The 24749-nt window shown below is 41.6% G+C and overlaps 1 protein-coding gene across 6 annotated transcripts in view; it reads right to left on the bottom strand.

The window, feature by feature from the left end:
- Nucleotides 1-5234: 5234 nt before the first annotated feature.
- The window catches only part of sin3aa (SIN3 transcription regulator family member Aa), a 28072-nt gene continuing 8557 nt past the window's right edge, over nucleotides 5235-24749 (bottom strand). For 5 of the 6 annotated variants that reach the window (XM_034149282.1, XM_034149281.1, XM_034149284.1 and 2 more), the window contains 16 exons: nucleotides 24104-24352; nucleotides 23367-23519; nucleotides 23035-23190; nucleotides 22827-22916; nucleotides 21288-21406; nucleotides 20988-21198; nucleotides 20631-20747; nucleotides 18955-19193; nucleotides 16468-16651; nucleotides 14504-15092; nucleotides 13204-13373; nucleotides 12453-12626; nucleotides 12026-12118; nucleotides 10900-10994; nucleotides 10415-10607; nucleotides 5235-7066 (listed from right to left, as the gene is read on the bottom strand). In XM_034149282.1, the coding sequence (XP_034005173.1) occupies nucleotides 6836-7066; nucleotides 10415-10607; nucleotides 10900-10994; nucleotides 12026-12118; nucleotides 12453-12626; nucleotides 13204-13373; nucleotides 14504-15092; nucleotides 16468-16651; nucleotides 18955-19193; nucleotides 20631-20747; nucleotides 20988-21198; nucleotides 21288-21406; nucleotides 22827-22916; nucleotides 23035-23190; nucleotides 23367-23519; nucleotides 24104-24352 (3063 nt within the window). In that variant the 3' untranslated portion in view covers nucleotides 5235-6835. Of the gene's footprint in view, nucleotides 7067-10414; nucleotides 10608-10790; nucleotides 10813-10899; nucleotides 10995-12025; nucleotides 12119-12452; nucleotides 12627-13203; nucleotides 13374-14503; nucleotides 15093-16467; nucleotides 16652-18954; nucleotides 19194-20630; nucleotides 20748-20987; nucleotides 21199-21287; nucleotides 21407-22826; nucleotides 22917-23034; nucleotides 23191-23366; nucleotides 23520-24103; nucleotides 24353-24749 lie in introns of all 6 variants that reach the window. The other variant, XM_034149285.1, reaches the window with a different exon arrangement.

Below are 24749 nucleotides of genomic sequence, written 5' to 3' on the forward strand. Positions count from 1 at the left end.
TAAATATGTACAATGGTATAACAATGTCGTGGTATTTTCATTATTGCTTTTAGGATGTCTATCACCATCTGGCAAAGGGACTGTCGGTGAAAACTAGCCTTTTGGCTAATTCGAGTACTTTTACATGTTTTTAATATGTTGATTAATGTACACTGTCCCTTGTTTTAAATAAATCAATTCAAGCTTGTTATATAAATAAGTCATTGGGCTTTTTTCAACTAAGATATGTTAGAAAATGTTTGATGACTGAATTTATTTGAAAAGTGGTCTTATTAACACGTGAATACTGTATAATATATTTTTACATTTATATTTAGGAAGTACAATATATGACAAGCACAAGTTTCATTTGTGGGCCATATTCCATTATACTTTTTTAATTTGCTGAGGGCCGATTCAAAATGGTCCGCAGTTTGGACACCCTGGGGTAAAGGGTGTGTGTCTTTGGGAGTTTGGATAAGGGGCTGAAAGCTGCAGGTACTCAAAGGGGGAGTGTATGAGAGGGAGACATGTCCAGCCTCTCTCTGTACAGTATGTTGGACCACCCATGGAGGTTCCTTTGGACCCAGGCCAGATTCCCAGTGAAATGTACTTTTTGCATCACAGAGCGGATTGTCCCACACAAAGAGAGATCTGCCTCTTCCATCTGCAGCAAATTATTTTCAGAGCTTGAGTTAACGTGATGACAACAATGTGGTTCCAAATTGAAATACTACCCAATGTGCTTCTGCCATATTCTTATGACTAAAGCACATTTTGGGTAACACTGTTAGTCACATATTGTATAGAAAACCTTTCCAAATGCTAGCATCATATCTAAGCAGAAAATCTTAAATATGTTTTGATGAAAGTCTTTGTTGATTATCAAGCCACAATGTAAAAACAACAACTTGTTGATACTCTGCTTTTTCTCAGGTTAATTTAATTAATTTGGTCGTCCATAGCTTTCTGGATATCACGATGGACCCTGTAACTTTTAATGTTCATATTTTACAGACTACATAATAAAGTAGTGTCCAGGGTATTATAAGAGTATAGAGCCAATGCCTAAAAGTGAAACATTTGTTGTTTTTACACCTCATGATTTGAATCCTCCCAAAAATGATGGTATGTTTGTGTTTGTATCATGTTGCTTTTACCTCTTAGAATATTTAACACATTGTACGGTGTCCTTGGGTGTCATGAAAGGCGCCTTAAATAAAATGTATTATTAATCAAATGTAACAGGTCCTTCCTTGGGTCATGTTGCACCCTTCGACCACCTTTCAGGAAAATGAAGCCAGTAGTCTCTCAGTAATCCTGCTGACAAACAAAGCAAACTCAAAAACACAACCTCTTTGGCAGAGGGAATACATCCATTTAGACTCATGTAAAGAAAACTGAAATTAGTATAATTGCTGATGCCATTTTCCCACTTCTGCCTGGAGTGTACTGCTTCTGGCGTGATGAGACACTGATCCAATAATCATGGAGGGAAGAGACCAGAGGATCAGAAATGATGAAAGTCGAAAGATTACACATAAACATTATCAGCCCATAACCTGTGTAAATAAAGACCATACAGCTGCCATGGATTTAAGTCATCAAGTGTTTTCAATTCATGTTCAAATAAACTTAAAATTCAGCATGGTAAATCAAAAACACAGTATGTGGAAGGTGCTCTTTGTGTTGGTGGACAGTTCAATGACTCCCTCTGCAGGGCTTAAAGGGAATCGATCATTTCATTGCAGGGTTCACCAAGTTAAATTTAAAGGGGACCTATCATGCAAAATGCACTTTTGTACGTCTTTTATACATGAATATGTGTCCCCGGTGTTCCAGGGAACTCACCAAGTGTCAGAAAACACAACCCTCTCTATTTTCCTCCATACCCAAATCTCTAAAAAAGGGGCTGCAACGGATCTGATAAAAACTGATCCAGATTTGAACACTGTCCTGACGTCAGGACAGTCGCGCTACGGCTATTGGGCCAACTCCACCAATCAGGAGGAGACAGCCACGGCCATTGCCGTTCGAAAGCGCTGGAGACGCTGTAGTACATATGCCAGGCCAGTAGATGGTGCTGTTATCACAGAATCTGCCCTTGCAAAAACAGAGCTAAAAAATGTCAAATTGAGCAAAATGAGGCATGGCTAAAATGCATGATCTGTTTGGTATTTTGAAAAGAAAACAGTATAAATATGCCTTATATAGGTATGGTCCTACACTATATTATCCAAATATAGCATGATAGGTCCACTTTAAAGCTCACCTATCATGCTATTTTTAGGCAATAGCATAGGTCTCAGATGTATACAAATATATAAAAAACATGTCTATGAAGTGTTTTGCTCGAATACCAAACAGATCACCCATTCTAGCCATGCCTCATATCCCTCTATTTCACTTCCTGTTTCAAAAGTGCTGATTTTATGTATAAAGCTTGAAAAAAAATAAAGGAGGGGGCTGAGCTCATGCGGGACCCGGCAGCTACAGGCCGTTTCTCAATCGCGAGGATGCTGGCTTGGTAGCACAGCCGAGCCGAGCATCTTGCTTCAGAAGCAAGGCAAGAATACTTCCTGGCATTCGGAAAACAAAGAGTGGAACAGGCTAGCAAGTGTGCAGGTGTGCGTCATATGAGAGGCCCCGCCTTACATCTTCCGCCACAGATTTGGGGAAATTGGTCCGTGCGCAAAGCATTGTGGGGATTTTAAGGACGCAAAGTCTACCCATGTGCAGCCTCGAAATTTCCCCCAAACCAAGGACGCGGCCTCGGTGGAATTCCAAGTATGCTGGAGATTGGAACAGTCCTTCGGCGGCACTTGATGACGTAGCATCCTTGAAATATTGGCTTGGAAGCCAATATCCTCGCGATTGAGAAACGGCCAGTCTAAACTAAATACTGCGGTGATGAAACGCCATATCATGGATTATCATGGATTATTTCTGAAACAGTATGGAGCTCAAAGGCTTTCTCTCTTGCCGGTTATACCACAAGGTGAGTTCCTTTTTATTTCCTGCTTCTTCACACACATGCTCTGTACAGTACAGGTTAGCTCTGAGTGTTAGCGATGCTAATGTAAACACCGACCATATTACGTCCAAAACAGTCGGGCATTGTTTCTGATAGTAACGTTTCTGATAGGGCCGTGGGTGTAAAACCAGCCTACATTTCCGATATTACGTCATATCGGACGCAAATCTGGATCAGCTCCGTTGTAGCCCCGTTTTTAGAGATTTGGGTACGGAGGAAAAGAGAGAGGGTTTTATTTTCCGACGCTGCGTGAGTTCCCTGACACACCGGGGACACATCTTTATGTATAAAAGACATCAACAAGTGCATTTTGCATGATAGGTCCCCTTTAACACTTTTTTTAAAACCACATCGCAAAATTAATTTAAATACCCATTGTATGCTCAACCAAAAGCATAATGGAAAACCAGAAGGTAAACTAAAGCTAAGAATTGCTCATTATTATTAATTGTTTCACTACTTACCTGAAGAATATAGCATTTTATTTGAATAATACATAATACTCAATAAAATGATATGATCAATTCAATTATTTTGACCTGGATCCCGAAAGAGGGCGATATGGAAAGAGGAATTTAACAATTTACAATGGTTAACTCATTTTAATCTGGGCTAAACTCAGCCTAAAATAATAATGGAACAGCCTGCTGAAGCACAATCCACTCGAAACAATCAAACATCACAAAACCATTATATAGCATTATTAGAGAATAATCAAGACCTTTATTATACCTCCAAACGCCTTCTAGAGAAACTTAATTGTATGCAGGAGGCAGTCATTTTTGGACTATTTACCACCGTAAATGAAGGCAGCTTTAAGCTTTGGATACATTGGGGAAAAACACCATGATGCGATGCAGGTGTACGTAGGCTGTAACTGAAGGTTTAAAAGTCAAGTATCGTGTCTTACAAACTTTCAATCATGCATGGGGCTACTCACTTTAAATAGATCCTCTAAATCAGGGGTGTCAAACTCAAATACACAGTGGGCCAAAATAAAAAAATGGGTACTAGTCGAACTTATTGAAATGAACTTATTGCACATATTAAACCTGGAACTAACAAAGCTTAAATGATTGCCTATAAAAACAACATTAAATAATCAGTTGCATTCATTTGTTATGGCTCTATCTGAAGCTTTTCCCCGAGTCATTTCTTAAGATTACATTTTTCCACAGGCCAACAACAGCTTCAAAAAAACAATTTCCCTCAAAGAAAAAACCAAACATGCCCTGTTGTCTCAAGAAAAAAAGTGCAGGAAACATCTATTGAATCTCAGTTTGCTGCTCTGTGATGCTAGTTCAAGCCAGATACTTGGCATCAATGTTTGGGGTCAGGCTGAGCTGAGGAGATCCTCAGGATTGAGTGAAGGTGTGTGTGCAATATACCGGCGGGCCAGATCTAATAGTAGTTTAAAATTATCCTGCGGGCCGAAATTAAATCCACCACGGGCCTGATTTGGCTACCGGGCCATGAGTTTGACACATGTGCTCTAAATGTTTACTTAAAGTGGACCTATCATGCTATATTTGAATAATATAGTGTAGGACCATACCTATATAAAGGCATATTTATACTTTTTTTTTTTTCAAAATACCACAGAACAGATCATGCATTTTAGCCATGCCTCATTTTGCTCAATTTGACAATTTCTAGCTCTGTTTTAGCAAGGGCAGATTCTGTGAGAACAGCACCACCTACAGGCCTGGCATATGTACTACAGCGTCTCCAGCGCTTTCGAACGGCAATGGCCGTGGCTGTCTCCTCCTGATTGGTGGAGTTGGCCCAATAGCCGTAGCGCCACTGTCCTGACGTCAGGACAGTGTTCAAATCTGGATCAGTTTTGATCAGATCCGTTGCAGCCCCTTTTTTAGAGATTTGGGTATGGAGGAAAATAGAGAGGGTTGTGTTTTCTGACACTTGGTGAGTTCCCTGGAACACCGGGGACACATATTCATGTATAAAAGACGTACAAAAGTGCATTTTGCATGATAGGTCCCCTTTAAATGCAAATGAGTCTGGAATGCTTCTGTAGTCTTTAGTAACATAAAGTACAATTTAAAAACTGTTTTTGTATGTATACCCACTCAACTGTATGACAAGAAAACTAAGACTAATCTGCCTATATTTATTGGGCATTTGATCATTCTCCTTCAGCTTTTTTACCAGTTTACCACAACATGAATAACTATGAACAAATAAATCACTCAACAACTCCACCAAGGCTCCGTAGGCTACAAATGTCATTTTTATTATTACTTTAAATAATGTCTAAATAAAGGGACTAAAGACATGCTCGTGAGACTTCTTCCATTATCAAAAATATGGTGTGGGGTGAAGTTTGCAGCAGAAATCTATCCAGGAGGGAAGCGTGCGTCACAAGGTGAGAGTCCCACCATCACCACGGACGGTGTCGGTTGTCAGAAGTGGAGGCAGTGATTTTTTTTAAACCAACCAGTTGTCACATTCAGCAGAAACAGAAAAGTTATTTCTCATATATAAAAAAACCAAAAGACCTGGATACATTTCTACTTTTCCACATGTTTTTACTACAGAAATTAAAAAGAAAATACATAAAAGGAACACACAAAGGGGGGAAAACAGCTATTTTTATAATCAACTCCCTTTGGTAAAAACTGTAATAAATGGTCTTGCATTTGTCTTTTTCATATACATACTAACTTTAGCCATTTATCACTAAAGTCCACAGTAAGCTTGGAAAGTATTACTAGCACAACAACACAGATCTGTCATAAAAAGTCTGAGACTATATACAGTGTATTTACAACGTGAGCGGCATGTGGACAGTCCTCGCAGAATGAGACAAGTGTGTGTGTGAGTGTGTGTGTAGCTGGTGTATTGGCAGAGGGCGTTTTAAAAAAGGTTGACTCCCAGGGCGGCGAGGATTATTTGTGTTAATAGAACTATATATAATATATACACAACACATACACCGGAATACATGTCAGTATCTGACATTCACAAGCGATACCATTTTACAGTCTGAGACCAAACAGTGTTGTGAGGCAAATTTTTCTTTTTTCATTTTCTTTTTCTATATAAACGCAACAGTGCTTTTTGAAGTCAACCCGACAATACTGTTTGGGGCTCAGGCACAGTTTCCAATAATGCTGCCGTGTGTTTAGGAAAGTAACCCTCTTTCCGTCTAGTGATAGGTACATAATTGTGATTTGGCCGTAACGCAGGAATGTCAGAACCAGATCTCTCAGACTTTGTCGTGCTCCCTCCAAACCTTCAATCTGTGAAACAAAACTTTCTGAAACATATTCTTCTTTCTAAATAAGTGCACTTGTCTACCGTTTATTATTCCATGGATACTGTAGAATAACACTATCGTAAAGAAATCCCTGTATGATTGATGGATTTCGATGCTTTTACTCTGATGGCCTCAGTGGAAAATCTGTGGAAAATCGAAACTGAAGCTCAGTTGTGATAAAGTACAAAAAGCACCACTCTATCTCTCCCAGGCTCACCGTTAACGTCTCCAAGCCCCGTGGGAAAAGGCTCAGGGAAGTTTGAGAAGTGGCTCCGAGTGCTGGTAAGAGCTCAGGTCTGGACCGGATCGTGACGATTCCTAAGTTTTGGCACCAAAGGCCCTGCGAAAAAATGGGCCCAGCTAAAAACGCTGGTAAAATCAGTAATCCTGCCGCCCCGGGTTCAACACACGGTCGCTAGCTTAATAGTGCTCCCATGTCGGCCTTAAAAACACATTAAGAAGCCCTCGACCCTACCTCTACTCCTGACCTGTTTGACTTGAGACCCAACACCCCCAGAAATCAGTGTCTCTTCGTTTCCCCGCGGCTACGGCGACTTGCTGCGAGGGCCGTATTTGACGCGGTACTTGTTGATGTTCACATAGTGCAGGATCTCCGGCTGGCGGCTGGTGGTGCAGGGTAAGAGGCCCTCGCGAGCTTCGCCCATCAGCCACTTACTGGTCTCGGCGCCCATGTCGCGGGTCACGTGTTCTTTGGCCCACACGTCCACCCAGTCCTGGAAGCGCTGGTGCAGCCGAGTGCTCACCCTCTCGTGGGACTGCGGAGAGACCAGAGGATGTTAAACACTCAGAGGGTAGACAACTGGACCTGGACTTTAACACCCCCCCACACACACACTCAAATCCAGCACCAGACACTTTTTACGCTGCTATGGACAATCTTGCACTAATGCACATTTCTCAAAGTTATTGAAGTGACTGTTATTTTGTATGTATTGATTGTTGTGCTTAATGTGTGCATATGTATACATCAGGGTTTCCGTTTAGCTGGTCAAATGTATAGAAAAAACGGTAAATTCAAAACCAGCCGGTCAAAATGTCCGGTAATAATTAGGGATGCTCCGATCGATCCGATATTCACGGCCGATATTCACTCTTAATAGTTTGATCTGTGCTCTCTATAAAGGCTGATCAGGAGAGCTGGATCTGATCGATATGGACATAAACGCGAGTGAAGTATAACCGGACGCGAGAGAGAGATCAGATCAGCTGCTTCATAATCACCTGAAGCCCCGCCCACTGTTTAGCGCGCTGCATGAGAAACTGACGGGCTGTCAGGAGAGAGGGAGAGAGAGAGGGGAAAAGAGAGGCTCCGTTTCTCCCGTGTTATTATTCAAAGTTAATGTAAACTTTTGAATAATGTACTTCATCTACTGCAAGTAGTTTGTTTGAATGTAATAATGTTGTTTGTTGTTTGTGGAATCATTTATTGAAAAATGAATCTGAATTTTTCGATCTGTTACGATTATAAACTGAAGCAATATAAAAATGACTCCCATTAACTGAGTTTTAAACATCAGCATCCGGTCATAGTCCGGTAATTACCTGCTAACGGAAACTCTGCTACACAATTCTTATTATTCTTATTATTGAAACATGACCGGTAAGTTTAGAATTTGTCCGGTAAAATTAATTCTTTCCGGACATTTGACCGGTGAGAAAAAATCCTAGCGGAAACCCTGATATACATGCGTCTGTTGATTGTGTATATATAGGATATACATATTTGTATTCGGGATTGTAGGAAACGGTATTTCTCTCTGCCTGTACACACAAACTGAAAGATTGACAATAAAGTTGACTTTGAACAGCAATCATAGATAGGCTTCCTGAGTGACTCATTTTGTTATTGAAAAACAAAATGAGTTTTTTTCCTGACTAAGATAACATGCCTAAACTTTTCAGCAACTAAAACTTATACGACAAAAAAAAAACAGGATGAAGTTGATTTTTTATAATAACAGGGACATTTGAAAGAAGTCTTAAAAGAAAATAAATTAAGAAAATGAACTCTAAGAATACATATTTTCACTAAGCCTTGAACTGAATTTCCTGAATCATCCATTACTGTAACTAGCAGTTGAATAAGAGCGCCCCTCACTGGGGACTCAAAGGATAACACTCAGCTCAGCAGTGATATGTATGCCTTCTTTAAATCAGCCTTCTGAACAGTACAGGCCTTATTTGTAACATGGTTAAACCATACACCCCAGCACGTGCACTCCGCTCTGCATCAGCCAAACGGCTCGCTGCACCCGCACTGCGAGGGGAACCCAAGTTCCCATCAGCAAAAACACGTGGGTTTGCTATCCTGGCTCCAAAATGGTGGAATGAGCTCCCCATTGACATCAGGACAGCAGAAAGCTTACACATCTTCCGGCGCAGACTGATAACTCATCTCTTTCGACTCCACTTCGAGCAATACAATGACTAACAAAGCACTTATATACTAACAAAGGACTGGCTTATCTAAAGCCAGTTGAGTAGCACTTGAAATGTGTTGGCTCTATGAAACCTGATGTACTTATATGATTCGGTTTTCTTCAAGTTTGTATCTTCTTGGTCGAATGCACTCATTGTAAGTCGCTTTGGATAAAAGCGTCAGCTAAATGCAATGTCATATAATGTAATGTTGTACAAAGGATGTGGTCTCGCCATAAAATGATTTTAAAAAGATCGATATCACTATCTGTATGCTAAAAATCCATCCTTTTCCTGGTTTAAATCTTTATGCTAAGCAAAGTTGCTCCTGGCTAAAGCTACATATTTACATAAGACAGCAGTTCTAATCTTCTCCTGCAAGTCTCTAAAAGAAAGGTAATGAGGTTATGTTCCAGGTGCCACAAACCTGAAACCCATAGAACAGCTGTACAAGAGAGCTATTTACATTACATGTCACTTGTTAGACGCTTTTATCCAAAGCGACTTACATACTCAATACTGTGGACAATCCCCACAGGAGCAATTTGGGGTGAAGTGTCTTGCCCAGGGACACAACGACATGCTGACTGCAGTGGGGTTTGAACCTGTGCTCCCCTGATCCGAACACCAACGCACTACCCACTGTGCCACAGCCGCCCAGCTATCAAGGTGTTTGACAGAAAGCCAAATTCATACCACCACTGTACCATCCTTGATAAACACAATTTCTTGAGTTTTGACAATTTTAAGTCTTTTAAAAGTATGTCCTTTTTTTAATAAATGTTTACATGGACTGGCCCCCCCTCCCTCCCTTAGGGGAATTCATCCACAAAAAAGACACTGGACACACTAGGTCAGAAACCAGAGGAGACTGTGAGGCCCACCGTAGACGGACCACTTTCGGTCAAAATGTACTTTCCATTAAAGGCAGCTCATTGTGGAATAGCCTCCCAACTGAGATACGGGATTGTCCCACTCTCAATAGTTTCAAAGGTCAACTCAGAGAATGGTTGAGAAACAAACAGACGTGCGATCACCGCTAAATGCACTTTAACACAGGGGTATCTCCTCTTGCACTTTATATGTCGTAGCTGCTACATTGTACTGCCATGTGGTAAATACTTGTGTGAGCTGCTCATGCTCTTTCTGCACATCATGTATTTATTTTTGCCATGTATATAACTGTCATGTTCATAAATGTTGTATGTGACGGGACTACGGATGGAAATTAGCTCAAAGCAAAAAATCCGGCGCATTTGCACTTGAAAGCATTATTTTGTTTAACATGTTCACCAATGTGCATTGTCCCGGTTCAAACAAACGATTAAATGAAATGAAAATGTCAAACTATTACTTGAACTTATCAGTTTAAATAGGCAACAGCTAGATTGAACTGAAAACACCATAAACAGCTAATAAGGAACGTCGGGGCAATGCTAAATGTTACGTTCAAATACCCCTCGATTGTTTTACTACGACTATCTTATTATTTGATCGGTACAAAATCATAATCATAACTTTGTTGCAAAAATCTCCATTAATATGCACTTTTTCCGATTGTTTCATCAATCGTTATCAATTAACACAAACTCAAAGACACTGCTTCCCTTACAACGTATAAACAGAGTCAGGGAGTAAAGCAGAAATGCATTGAGCAGAGTAACAGAGTCGTTGAAAGGTAGTACCTGGTGAGCTCTCTGCAGCGCCGTGCGTCGGTACATGTAATCCTCCGACTTAAAGACATACACCATCTTGTAGGAGTTGAGTTTGAACATGCACTCCATCTTCTCCTTCTCCATGGACTTCTTGCCTCCCTCGCAGGCCTCCTTGTCCAGCTGCTCCCGGCCCTTCTGGTACTTCCTGATCCGCCTCAGATTCCTGATCACGAGTGCAAAACACAGACGTGATGAGAGTGACTAATGAGAGCCAGCGGAGAGGCAGAACAAATCCATTTGAGGTCATTTAATCAAAAAGGACAAGTGTTTTGCATTCGACTTTCATTAGGGCTGTGTTCAGATTTCTGAGCAAGATGTTATGGAGTAAAAAAGAAAGGTTCCTTACCATTAACATCACCCTATTTGTTCTGAGTCAAAAGAAATAAAACTGCATTCACAATTCAAACAGTTATTTGCAATTTTGACAAATCAAATGTTGTAAAGTGAAAACTCACCTGGTGAGAAACACGGGCTTCTGAGCGAGGTGCTCCCTCAGCTCAGGGGTGGTGGAGTCTGGGTTTAAGTAGCGGCCGACATAATCAGACCAACGCTGCGAACAGAGGACATTCAAAACTAAATTTACAGTACAGATCAGATTTAAAAACACTTACACCAGTATTACCAAAAGGTTGGCAATAGGTGGTCCTTACTAGTTTGTCCACTCCAGCTGGAAAAGTGGACCTTCTTACGAGACAAATTCAAAAACAAACTTTTATTTGCATGTATTCCCTGGATTTGTAGTTCCCTCATATAATATAAAGGTACGTTGAAAGTAGGGCTGAACGATTAATCGATTTGAAATCGAAATTTGAAATGATGCAATTATTAAATCGCAAAGCCTGCGATTCTTTTTTTTCTTGTGTGTCAGTCAGCCACACCAATCAGAAGTGCTGTGCTCCACATGTACCAGTCATTGTTAACCAATCAGAAGTGGCCCATGATAGAAGGTGATAGACAGATTGATCCAATCACCTGCCTAGTATCTTTGAAAGTGCCTGCCCTTTCCAAATGGCTTCCAATGCAGCTTTCCTAGATGGTTTGGTGAAACAAACCATCTGAGTCAGGTTAGTAATGCTCCATCACATGTTATCTATTACAGGGTGAATCTTAAACTGAAGCTTGACTTTAAAGCAACCCAACGGAAGTTTCATGTAAGTTTAGTTCTTTCACTCGTAGCTCGGGCTGCGGGGGTGCTAGAGACGGGAGCACGTCGATACGACCTTCCTAGCCGAATCGAATCGCAATATCTGTCAGAAAAATCGCCATTAGATTATTTCCCCAAATTGTGCAGCCCTAGTTGAAAGATATGACTGATTTTGATATTGAGAGCCAAATAAGAATCACTCACTCTCACTAAATAGCAGTTTGAATGTAAGACCAAATTAAAAGGAAAAAAAAGATTCTAAGTTTTCCTTATTTGGCAGATCACTGACCAGCCGTCCGATTTGTAAAGAAAAGAAAATATATATGTAAAAACATAAATGGTGTGTGGGTGGAGAGTAAAGGAGTCATTTCTTTGTATTCAAACATTTTGCTCACAAGCCAAGCCCTTGAACTGAAAGTCTCCCATTTCTTTGTTACCTCAGCCTCCATGGGCTCGTCTGAGTTGTCCTCCTCCGTGTCGAGCAGCTCCACCAGCAGCTGCACCTGCCCTCTGTTCCTCAAAAACATCACCTGAGAGAGGGACGGAGAACAAGACAGTGTAAGACAACAAGTATGTATTTAACGTGCAACATCAACGTCGTAAGTATTGACATTTGGCAGCAGACATAGGAGTTGTACATCGTAAGTTTTGTCTGTCCGAAATGAGTTTTTCCTTTTTCACCCAAAGATAAAATAAAAACAGTAAAAAGTACGAACAATACGAACATTAGGGAGTGATCAGGACTTCACAGTAAAAGACAAAATCTGACCTATGAGGTTTCAAAAGTAGTTTTTCAAATCATTCTTCAAGTGGAAACATGCAATCTCCCCAGTTTCAAAAACGGGAGGACCTGTGTGAGTTCACCTTGAAGCAGTTCTCGTCGGACCTGATCTGCTCGGCTCTCCGCTGGTACAGGGTCTCTGCAGAGCTCCTTGAAGCCTGAGTGGAGAGCGTTCCTCCGCTGGCGCTGTTAGTGCTCTCTGAGAGGTAGAGGTCCGTTACTTGGACACAGATCTCATCACTGACGATGTGCTGGAGCTGGATGGAGAGAGGGAATCGTTTTAAAAAGTGCCAGGATAATTTTACTGTACTAACGGAGGCTTAATGTGACCTAGAAATGACACACAAAAGGCGCTTTCACACCAAATACTTTTCCCAGGAATAGTTCACCGGAACTTTTCCCCAGAACTTATATTTCCTCTGAACTATTTGGTAAATCGCGTTCACACCGGAATAAATCGGCAGAAGCGCCGACACCTCCTCATCACTACACAGATCCCACGTTTTATTTTGTGTTGCCATAAGTTAGTCTCTCTCCGTTGGTGCGCTGGGCTAATGCTAATGCTAATAATGCTAATGCAAGGAAATAAAATGGCGGCTTTACAAAAACTTTTCAGAGTTTTACGGGGCGTGGTTTGCAATTCGCCCAGCCAATCAGAAATTGGATCCTTTTTCTCCCCAGGAAAGTCCCTGCTCTCTAGCAGGGACTAAAAAGGGGGGAAAGGTTCCCGAAAAAAAATATATTTTTGGTGTGAATGCAACATCCCAGGAACTATCGGAACTATTTCTGGGAAAAGTACTCCGGTGTGAAAGCGCCTAAAGGCTGGAAACTCACCTGCCGGACGATGCTTTGGATGAGCTTGTCCATAGTGAAGGCGATGTAAGCGTGAATGGTGAACATTTCCCTCAGAGAGTCCTCGTACTGAGAAGCCTCCATGTTTCCATCCAGCAGATTCTTCACCATCTCCAGGAAGGATGAGTAGTAATCTTCCACCTCAATGTCCACTGCAGAGAAGAAACAATATTTAAAAAAAGTCATATGGCTGAGTGGATCTATCTGCAAATGAAAAAAGACTAATGGCAATTCAAATCAATTATTTAAATGTGATTTCATTTTAAATCTGAATAGGCGCTTTCACACCGCAGTACTTTTCCCACAAAGGTTCATGAGAACTTAGTTCATGAGAACTCTTTAGTTTTCATGAACTAAGTACAGATCGCGTTCACACCGGAATAAATTCCCTGAGGGAGGATTACGCAAATGAAGCCGCTGACGTCACTTCTTCTTCTTCTGCTTTGGGTTTACTGGCAGGCCGCAAACAACTTCACGGCGTATACTGCCACCCGAAGTCCCCGGCCGGAAGTCCCCGGAGTTGGGGACTGGCTTCAGTAGAAGCTGCTGGGACTCCCAGCAGCTTCTACTGAAGCCTTCAGAGTAAATCGCCAGAACGCCGACACCTCCTCATCTCCACCGCTCCCATGTTTTCTTTTGTGTTGCCATAAGTTAGTCTCTCTGCGTTTCTGCGCTGGGCTAATGCTAATAATGCTAATGCGAGGATAATAAAATGGCGGCTTCACAAAACTTTTGGGGAGTTTTACGGGGCGTGGTTTGCATTCTGCCCAGCCAATCAGAAATAGGAACCTTTTTCTCCCACGAAAGTCCCTGCTCTCTAGCAGGGACGGAAAAGGGGGTCAAGAGGTTCTCATGAACTAATTTTAGTTCCGGATTTTTTTTGGTGTGAACGCGACATTTCGGAACTATATCGGAACTAAAGTGGGAAAAGTACTGTGGTGTGAACGCGCCTAATGACTCCGTGGATAAAAACAAAGTACGTTTTTGTATTTTTATCAATCTTTCGTTTATTTTCTATTAACTTTTTTTGGTTTATTTACGTTATTGTTTAATAATTAAAGACAGACAACTGATTCCCTTCTCTTGCAATATTTGTTTGCAAAAGTAGAATTTCGCAATAGGCCTGCACACATTTTATAAATACTCTTCTCCAGGATAAAAGGGATAGGAATGATGTGTTGGAGAGCAAAAATGTAAAACAAACAAATGCTTTTCTCCTGAATTAAACCAGACAGTATTGTGTTTATTCCCTATGAAGAACTGTGTGTGTGTTGTGACTCACTGGGCTCCTTCAGTCTGAGCTGGATGGCTGGGTTGTCGTTCTTCTCCTTCTTCAGTCCCAGCACCTCCTTCTCCCAGTCTCGTTCTCGCAGCTCGTCCTCGATCTGCCGCTCCGCCTGTCCGTAGAGTTTGAGCAGCCGCGAGCACAGCGTCTGGTGCAGCCGCAAGAAGATGTACCAGTTGTTGTTGACGTAGAAAAGGTTGTAGGCATCGTCGGAGCTGCGTAGCTTCTGCGCCGCCGTGTTGCTGAACAGCAGCTTGGACTTCGACGGGCTCCGGCTGCCGGGGACGCCGTTGTGCTTTTTAGACGCGCCTTCCTCAAGATCCATGTCCTCTTCCTCCTCCTCCTCCTCTTCCTCCTCCTCCACCTCGGAGAGCTCGCCCCTCTGAGAGAACACCATGTCGGGGACGAAGTGGTAGATGATCTGCTTGATCTTGTATTTGTCCTCCTTCTGGATGCCGGCCTGCCTCTTGACGTGGTGGATGATGAGCGCCGCCGCGTCCTCCAGGATCTGACTGTCCTCGTAGGCCAGGGTCAGCTGAGGGCCTGTGGGGGGGGTCGCGTTCTCCTCAGACGCCTGCTCCTGTCGCTGCAGAGCAACAACAAAAAAGTGAGGAAAATGTTTTGTTTACATACAGATCTTTAAAATGATGCATGTCACTGTTCGACTATTCTAGATATTGAAAGTAGAATCATAGAACGTGGAAAAGTGGACCTTCTTACTAGACATATGGTAAGAATAAATTGGTGATCAAATAGATATTAAATGCAACACTGTACCCAAATTCTCCGATGATGATACACTAACAAAATATACGAATACAATTCTAATCGAAGATCTGATCCAGGGTATATGCAGGAATCCTGAAGTCAAATGTAAGACCTTTTAAGACCTTTTTTAAGACCCTTTCTATACATTTTAAGACCTCATCGCCACTTCGAGTTTTAACCGGTTACATTGGCGACACACTTTACCTCACATTGACTATATACAGTATTGATTGTCCTTCCTCCTTATCTTCCAACCATTTGGACGCAAACTTGCATTTCCCCATAACGATGTTGTTTAACAACCGGCGTAAACGGGCCTTCGCGCGCTATCAAGCAGTGAGCGTGTGATGTCCTGTTCAGATGACGTCAAATCCAACGGGATGCCATAAATAAACTACACAGAATCACACTACACACCTACGCAATGATTACATTCAGGCAAACTGTAGAATACAACCTCTTTGGACCATTTATATACTTATTGAAAACAAGCTACAAAATGTAATACCTTGGAAAATGCCGTTTAAAGGTAGGGTAGGTAAGTTTGAGAAACCGGCTCGAGATACACTTTTTGTTATATTCCATGGAATGCTCTTAACATCCCGATAGCAATGAATATCTTAAGTGCTTTGACAAAAAATCCATTAAAAAATGTCATCTGTGGAAGCCGTAGTACTGTAAAAAGCACGACCAATCATCTGAGCCGGCCCGGCTAAAATAACTGGATGGCCTACCTGCCTGTCAGCCTTCCATCTGTGCACAAACTTATCTCGTGCCCTCATTGGTCATGTGCGCGTTCGTGTGTGTTGGAGGAGGGGCTCTGGAAGGAAGTGGCAGATTTCTTCCGGCTGTGTATTTTCAAATTCTAGCGATCTCGAGCCGGTTTCTCCAAAATGACCTACCCCACCTTTAATACTTTTTAATAGCCTTAATTTTCGCTAAATTGATTTATCAACTTTTAATACTTTTTAAGACCCCGCGGACACCCTGTGATCCTAGATAAGCCGGTTGAACATACGCAGAGAACATATGATTTTTAGTGATGCTGAACTCTCCCGTTTATCATTATTTGAGATAGTTTGTGGAAGTTGTTTATGTTATATAAAAACATGACATTATAAACAAAATGCTGACAAATCGGTTTCAATTTCATTTTTTTGTAATGTTCTGAGGTATAGTAGAAAGAAACGCACCTCATCATAAATGCTTTCGATTTCATTCAGCATGGACTTGGATCGAAGCACTTTGGTGTCGTTCTGTTTGAAGTTGACGCCCTGATGGTCGAGAGACTTGAGGTAATACTTCTCGTTCTGCTCCCTCCAGATCTTGTTGAAGCCTCGCTGGGCTTCCCGCCACTCCTCCTCCTTAGTCTTTAACCTGGTCAGAAGAAAAAAGTCAAGTTATTAACTCACACAATGTCTGAATTCATATTTTCAAGAAAAAATGTAGTATGAGTGCAGCGCCTTCAGCGATAGGCTGCTGCATCCCCGCTGTCTCACGGAGAGATACCGCAGGTCTTTCCTTCCTGCAGTGGTCACACACACACACACACACACACACACACACACACACACACACACACACACACACACACACACACCACACACCACACACACACACACACACACACACACACACACACACACACACACACCACACACACACACACACACACACACACACAACACACACACACACACACACACACACACACACACACACACACACACACACACACACACACACACACACACACACACACACACACACACACACACACACACACACCACACACACACACACACACACACACACACACACACACACACACACACACACACACACACACACACACACACACACACACACACACACACACACACACCTTGCTGCTAAATACCAACAAACTATGTGCAATATGTGCTAGATGTGCAATATATATAGATGCCGTTAATAACTGTGTAATATATACCTGGCTGCTAAATCCTTAGAACTGTTACAGGATGTGTATTTTGTTAAATTATGTAACTTTTTATCTTTTATTATATCATAATTTAGTACTTTAAAATAAAATGCATGTCACATATTTTACATTAAGCTGTCAGTGGCTCTTTTTCCTGCTGTAACTACGCAAATTTCCCCTCCGTGGGACTAATAAAGGGATTCTGATTCTGATGAGTGTTGCTTTTGGTGCTTCACATCATAACAATCTGCTGCAACATAATTCATCTCAGGCATCAAAATACTGCTGCAGTCTTTTTTTAAAGTCTATTCCCAGCATCGGGGAATGCAGCTTATAAAAAAGGACACAATAAATCTCAGGAGCCATTTTTAAATCCAGCATTATATTGGCTTTTCCTCCCCTGTGGATGAGTGGATTCATAAGCTGTGGCTCATAACCTCAGCCGGGTCTCTATAAGAAGCTGGTGTCAACACACTTATGGCAATATGTACACAAAGAACGTTGAAAGAAATGTCTGAAAACATGCCCCGGAATACACGATACCTAAAACTCTAGTTAAAGAACATTCGGTACCACTTTACAATAAGACTACCCTTATAAAGGGTTAACGAATAGTTTGTAATTCATTTATTAATTAGGTTGTGAACACTTCATAAATCCTTAATAAGCTTTTATAAGACATGAGATAAACAGGGCACCTGTGACCGGTTGCTTGCCAAATAGTGAGCCCACATTTATCTGTACTGCTAAGCCTTATTAGAAATGGTAGTAACTCATTAATAAATGGTGATTTGTTTTATACTTTACAACAAGGCTCCCTTTTGGCAACTATAAATGTTACTAACTCGTAAATAAATGGTCATAAAGAGATGCCAAGAAACATCAAGATGGATGGGGGGGGAATCAACAATGAAGAAGACGAAGTAGTAGCCAATATAAGGCTTAGTCATCTTGCCTGTGTTGATATTGTCCGGCAGTGTCTCAGTCAGTAGGGGCTTGGACTGGGAGCTGTAGGGTCGCCGGTTCAAGTCCCCGACCAGACCTAAATATGGAGTGTGGACTGCTACTTGGAGAGGTCCCAGTTCACCTCCTGCCCTGCCGTGGTGCCCTTGAGCAAGGCACTGGACATCCCCCTTCCCCCCCCCCACTCCACTCCCATTTCTCCCCGGGCGCTGTACAATAGCTGCCCACTGCTCCTAGTACTAGACTCCTGGTACTAGGATGGGTTAAAAGCAGAGAACACATGTCACTGTGTGTGCTGTGTGCTCTGCATGTGAGACCATTAAAGAGGGTTTCATCCCTCCCAATTCTGTCTATTCTATTCTATGTATGCAAACTATGTTAGAGCTGGTTTATAAATGGTTCTTAATGATTAATAAGGTGTTTACAACCTAATTCATAACCTAATTATAAACCCTTTATGAATCCTTTATAAGGGTAGTCTTATTGTAAAGTGGTACCCAACATTCTATGTGTGCATATGTATAAATGTGTCTGTTGATTGTGTGTATATAGGATAAACATATTTTATCCATATTTTTATATATATATTTGTATTTGGGATTGTGGGAAACGGTATTTTGATCTCTCTGTCTGTACACACAAACTGAATTGAATAAAGTTGACTTTGATTCTCTCAAAATAGCTTTTTCCACATATACAGATAGCCTTGTTACAAAGGAAACTAAACATTAGTCAGGATAAGGTTCACCCCCACCTCTTTAGCACGATGGGCACAGACACAGCCGGGTTCTTCTTGAGGCCATCCAGGATGTCGGGCGCCTTGTCTCCGTATATCCTCTGGATGGCTTTACGGTGCACGACCTCCGAGGAGCCGCCCATCGTGTTGTCCAATCGGAACTTGGCCTGCTCCTCCGCCGACATGCGGGACAACTTCCTCTGCACCGCCTCCAGCACTTTGATGGTGGCCAGGTTGGTCTCCAGCACTACGTCCAACTGTGGGGGAGAAAACACAGGGGTTTTAATATCCATTGCTGTGTGTTGCAAAGTTTCCGTTAGCCGGTAATTACCGGACTTTGACCGGTAAAATATGCTGAAGACCGGCAAATCTAAATCTCTCCGGTCAAAATAATTTCCCTTTAGCGCAATACCACATCAGTTGCGCCACTTATGTGACAGACAAGAAGAGTATGTGACAGACAAGAAGAGTCAATTCTAATGTCTAACACTTAATGTGGAGAAAGAGATGTCCTGTATGGGTTGATTGTGCGTTGATCTGTTGGTAATGCCTCAGGGTTCCGGTGGGCATGTAAACAAATGCATAATGCTGTGCTATACTTTGCGGCCTCACCCGGTTGCATAGCGACGCTTATTGTTTAGGTGTCTTTTGATAAGCAGGTAGTCATATCATTAGCTAGAACTAGCTAGATCTGATCGATATGGACATAAACGCAAGTAAAGTCTAATCTGACGGGAGAGATCAGCTGCTGCTGACGAGTCGACACGCATCTCTGCATGATCACATGCAGCGGTGAGCAGAGCAAAACACACACTTCAGGTTAGAATATCACACGTATCTATTTTAATTACCTCTCAAACTACCTAAACTAGTTATAGATATGTTTAGTTTTACTGTCGGGTCACTCATTACTGGATCAGCGAGCTGCATGATACTGGCGGGCTGTCAGGAGAGAGAGAGAGCGATCCGTTTATTATTCCCGTGTTATTATAAGTTACTGTACACTTTTGAATAATGTAGTTAATCTACTATAATTAGTTTGTTTAATATCGAATCATATCAATTTGTTTTAAAGCTCAATAAATAACAAAGAAGACCTTTGACCGGCACTTTTCTCATTTTGTCCTGAAGATTTAAACTTTAACGGACATTTTGACCGGCAAACAAAAATTCTAACGGAAACTCTGGTGTGTTGATGTGCAGTCTGGAGTTTTTAAATTCAAATGAAGTTACTAAAATGTTCCAACCATGTCTAAATTACCCTACGTCTATCAAATAAAAACAGAAACATACATTTCCCTTTCATCTCAACAACATTTATTGTCAATTTTGGAGCAGAATACTTTTTATATAGAGACACATAAAACTCGTATGGGTCACAAATACTCAGAGATTTAAGAAACTATAATAAATGATAATAATTTAATTTGAAAATGTTGTTTTAGCTCAATGAATGAAAGTAAATAATCTTTATCTTTAGAAAAGCTACAAACAGACCTTTTGCCAGTTAATTTTTTCTTATTCTCTTTATAATACTTTTGCAATACTTATGTTCTACTTTCTTTCCTAGAGACAGATAAGTCATTGCTAGTACTGTTGTTTGAATGTTTTGATATTTGCAATGTTTTGCCATTTCCCCCCCACCTGTGGTGAGATCAACCGACAAGGTGTAAATATTTGATGTCCCTGCTCACCTCAAAGCGCTCGTCCTCACATCTGTAGATATTCTCCTCGTACTGAGTCTTCTTGGAGCTGACAAACGTGGAGTCCTCAGACCAGGAGGGGAAGGAGACCCAGGTGTCATTTAAGACCTGGACACGGCAGAAACAAACACTGTCATCTTAAAGGGTCTTTATCATACGTGTGATTTGTTCAATTGTTTAATCACTAAATTGGATAAGATTGATCAAGAAAAGACAATGGGAGTTTCAGTTTACCTGTCATAGAAGTAATAACAAAACTTGAGTCATTATACAAAAGTATGGCATTAATAAATGTTCCATATTTAACTCTTAACTATAAGTTTCCCCATCAACTGTTGCCGCTCTTACCTCTTTACAAAGTGGAGTTCTGCCGGTGCATTTGGGCTGCTGGTAGCTTTTGGGCAGAGCTCTGTAACTGGAGCCTAGTCTCTTACAGGAAGCATAATCGATCTCCATGGCGATGCCCTCGGTGGCCCGTTCCTTAGGGTACGCTTCGATGTGGGACATTTCCCGATATCCCAGGAAGTTTTTAAACCAGTTGAACAGCTCTGGGAATTTTCTGCATAACATAAAAAAGGGAAAAACAAATGTATGACATATACAGTTGCACAAAATATTTTAAAGTAATATTCCAGGACTGATACTCACCCTAAAAAAGGCAGCACCAGCTGCACGAGTTCAGCCCTGGAGATCACCTCCTGGTTGAAGATGACCAGGCACCGCAGGAAGTTGTCGTAAGCCTCTGCACTTCGCAAGGCTTTGCGCACCTGAAGAGAACAATTAAATATAACAACAGTATGTAACAGAGCCGAGTGGAGGTATACAACAGAAGCTAAATAACTTAGCAAAGCTTAACTGTTGTCATATTGAAAGGTTTTACTTAACCTGTTAAGCCCCAAGCCTGTTTGTCAGGCCTCGGGCTCGAAAATGACATTACCAGAACAAATTACCATATCTTCACTTCTAAAAGGGGTAAATTAATCATCTTTTTTCTCAAAGCAATGATAAACCTGTGAGTTGGATGTAGAAAAGTCAGAATCAATATATAATTGTTTTATTGTAAAGTAAATTCAGATTGAACATAGTAAAAGAAAATGTAAATTATAGTGTCCGTCCAAACATAAACCATGACTTGATAGTGAAAACCACCCTTCAATGATGGGTAGTAGACTAAAAGCTTTAGGAATCCAAACTATAACATATAATAAGTACCATGTATCAAGATTGATGCAAAACAAGTGACATTTGACCTTTTTAGAGAGATTTAGCAACAAAAAAAACACGTCTGGGGTCATTTTGCCGTTTCTCTGGAACCCATTGGTCGATTTTGGTGATTGACATCTCTTTTTAACCGTTAGAGCCAATAGAATCAAGGGGAAGTTCCACATACACACACACACGTTACCAAATAAGGAGTGAGAGTGACGCGTAGCCAGAATACCTAAAACAGGAAGCTGTCATACACTCTGGAAGCTATCATTAGCAGCTAATATGAAAAGTCAGTTTTTGACATAAAAATTATGGATTATCAAAAAAAAAAATTGATTAACCTTCAGCCACATTTTAATGCCATTGAACACAACTTTTGATCAGAATAACAGCTAAAGGTGAGCATATCTCCGTGTTTTGCTACCCAAAGCTACGTCGTGTGTTGTCTGGTTTTGCTTCCCCTGTCGCGAGTTCTGATCGCTCAGTGATGATACTTATATTTCTAGAATCTGTGGAATCTCAGCTTGCTAGCAAAGCTTGTTTGTGCCGATCCGATAAGTAATAAAGTATTTATAACTAGAGTTCTGTGCTAAGTGCGTTAGCATTTTTTCGCTCAGGGCTCATTTAGACGCTTCTTGTGAGACTTGTGTTTGGTTTCGGTAAAAATTGTTCATACCGTCAGTTAGCTGAGTTTCTTCCCGTTAAGTGAGTATGACACATTCATAGTTTATTACATTTTAAGAAGCCCTGAGACACAGTTTCGTGAGGTTAAATCTATAATAGTAAACTGTCAATTCTTGCCAATAGAATACACCTCTCCGTCTCGCTTTTTCAAGCTTGTGCTTTATGTAAAATGCCATCTGCTCAACTTGTGATTTGCTTCCTTCCTTTACAACCTGAGTCAATATCCTATCATTTAATGACTGTTTGCTTCACATAAACAAAATGATGAAACACAGCAAACACAAAAAAGCTCACCTTCTCAAAGAACAGAGATTCTGTCCCGACTCCATGCTTGCTGGCCTCTGCCACCGAGGAATCTTTCAAGTTCAGTAACTTGGGCTTTTTCTGTAGCGTTAGCAAAACAAAAAGCAAGAGGACATTAGTACAGTCATTACAAAAACAAAAAAGGAAATTAAAAAGCAATAGAAGTGCACTATAGCTTCACCAGTAGTTGAGGATGTACCTTGATAGGGGGCGTGGCCACTGGAGTCGGATGCCGGCGGATCGGGCAGCCGTTCTGATTGGGCCGCTGTTTGTTGTTGAGCTGCAGCTTCTTAGCAGTACCGCCATGGTCGTTCCGTACAGCCTCCGCCTTCTCAGCTGTAGTCTTACTCAACAGCTAGGGGGAATAATACACAACACTGTTAAAGACCAAGGTACATGTACATGCTCTCTTACACTCTGGGAAATCTATCTAAGGTGGAATATGGAGAGTTTAATTGGTACAAAAGCTCTAAGTAGGACACCAGTGCCAGCACATCTTCCGTGAAGTAAGAGGTACAGTTCTCCGCTCACCACTGAGCTGTTGGCGTCGGGCAGGAATTGGCCAAACTCTGAGAGCAGGTCCTCTTGGTTCTTGAAGAGCCGGGCCACCTGAGCGTACACCTCCTGCTCCGTCAGCGCCGGGGTGTAGTTCCCACCGGCCTCCTTAGCGTTACGCTGCTCCTTCTGTAGTGGATGAACATAGGTTTAGTGGGATTGATTTACTCTTACTTTTTTAAAGAACTGTTTGTTTGTGTGAAACGTCCTGTATTAATAAAGTTGATCTCTAGAACTATATGAACGTTTACAGATGACTTCTCTCTAAGTTTACAAACGCACTTCCCTGTTACTTATGTCAGGACTGCATCTACAGTGGGTTGAAAAAGGTAACATTTCGGAGATTAGATTTGCCATCATGTCACTGATCCAGCAAGGCCAAACAAAGCTTAGGAAAAGTTCAAGGTAATTAAACAGCAACATTTTAAGTTTCACAAATAAGAGCAGTGTGTTGAGGGCAGCCCTTCTATATTGAGAGCTCTGCATTTTAAGCCCTGAGGAACAGAAACTATAACCATATGAAAACAACACGGTCACAGCTATGTACTGACACTTCTCTACCAAGTGTGTGAGAACCTCTCTTAGTCACAACCACAAGTCTGCAGCTCTCCATATCACTATTGCACCCTTTCATATGAGCAACAATATAATTGTATCTTTTAAAAAAGGGACAAAACACTAAAGCTCCATTTAGTTTCAGTTCAGCCCCTGACCTGGTACGTGTGGAGGATCTCCAGGAAGGCTTTGTAGATGTCGGGCTGGCCCTGAAAGCGGTTCTTGATCTTGTTGACGTAGTTGATGGCGTGGTTGAACTCCACGGGCTGGTTGTTCTGCATGGGTGGCCCGGTGGGGGTCCCGCTGAGTGGAGGGTGGAGCTGCATGGGCGGGGAGCGAGGAGAGGGGAAGGCCGGGATGGACGGATTGCTCTGACTGCTCGGTGTCAGCGCCTGGGGCTGAAGAGGCTGGAAGGACACAACAGTGAAGGTTAGAGTGGTGCAGGAATGAGTCCTAAAACCTGGAAATTAGTTAGCATTTTAGCTATCATGAATGCTTGTCTCAAAGTCAACATATTTTTGATAGTTCTTTTGGTAAGATGCCTGATATAGGGTCTGTGGTTAACACAGGTCTATGAGTTTTCATGTTTGGTTTTACAACATGAAGTATGTCAGTAAACACAGCACTCGTGAATGTCTAAGGCGTCATAAAAAGGTGGTTGTTAACTTGTGAATAAATGGGACTTCTAAACGTCCCCACGCTGGCACGAGTTCGACCTTTAGCTTAGTGCTGGTGAATTTAAGTCATGGGACCAGCTGTAGTTTGTTTATAGCGTTATACCCTCTGGCTTTTGCATTCACACTT

Source organism: Trematomus bernacchii, unplaced genomic scaffold (genome assembly GCF_902827165.1).
Source record: "Trematomus bernacchii unplaced genomic scaffold, fTreBer1.1, whole genome shotgun sequence".
Classification (NCBI taxonomy): Eukaryota; Metazoa; Chordata; class Actinopteri; order Perciformes; family Nototheniidae; genus Trematomus; species Trematomus bernacchii.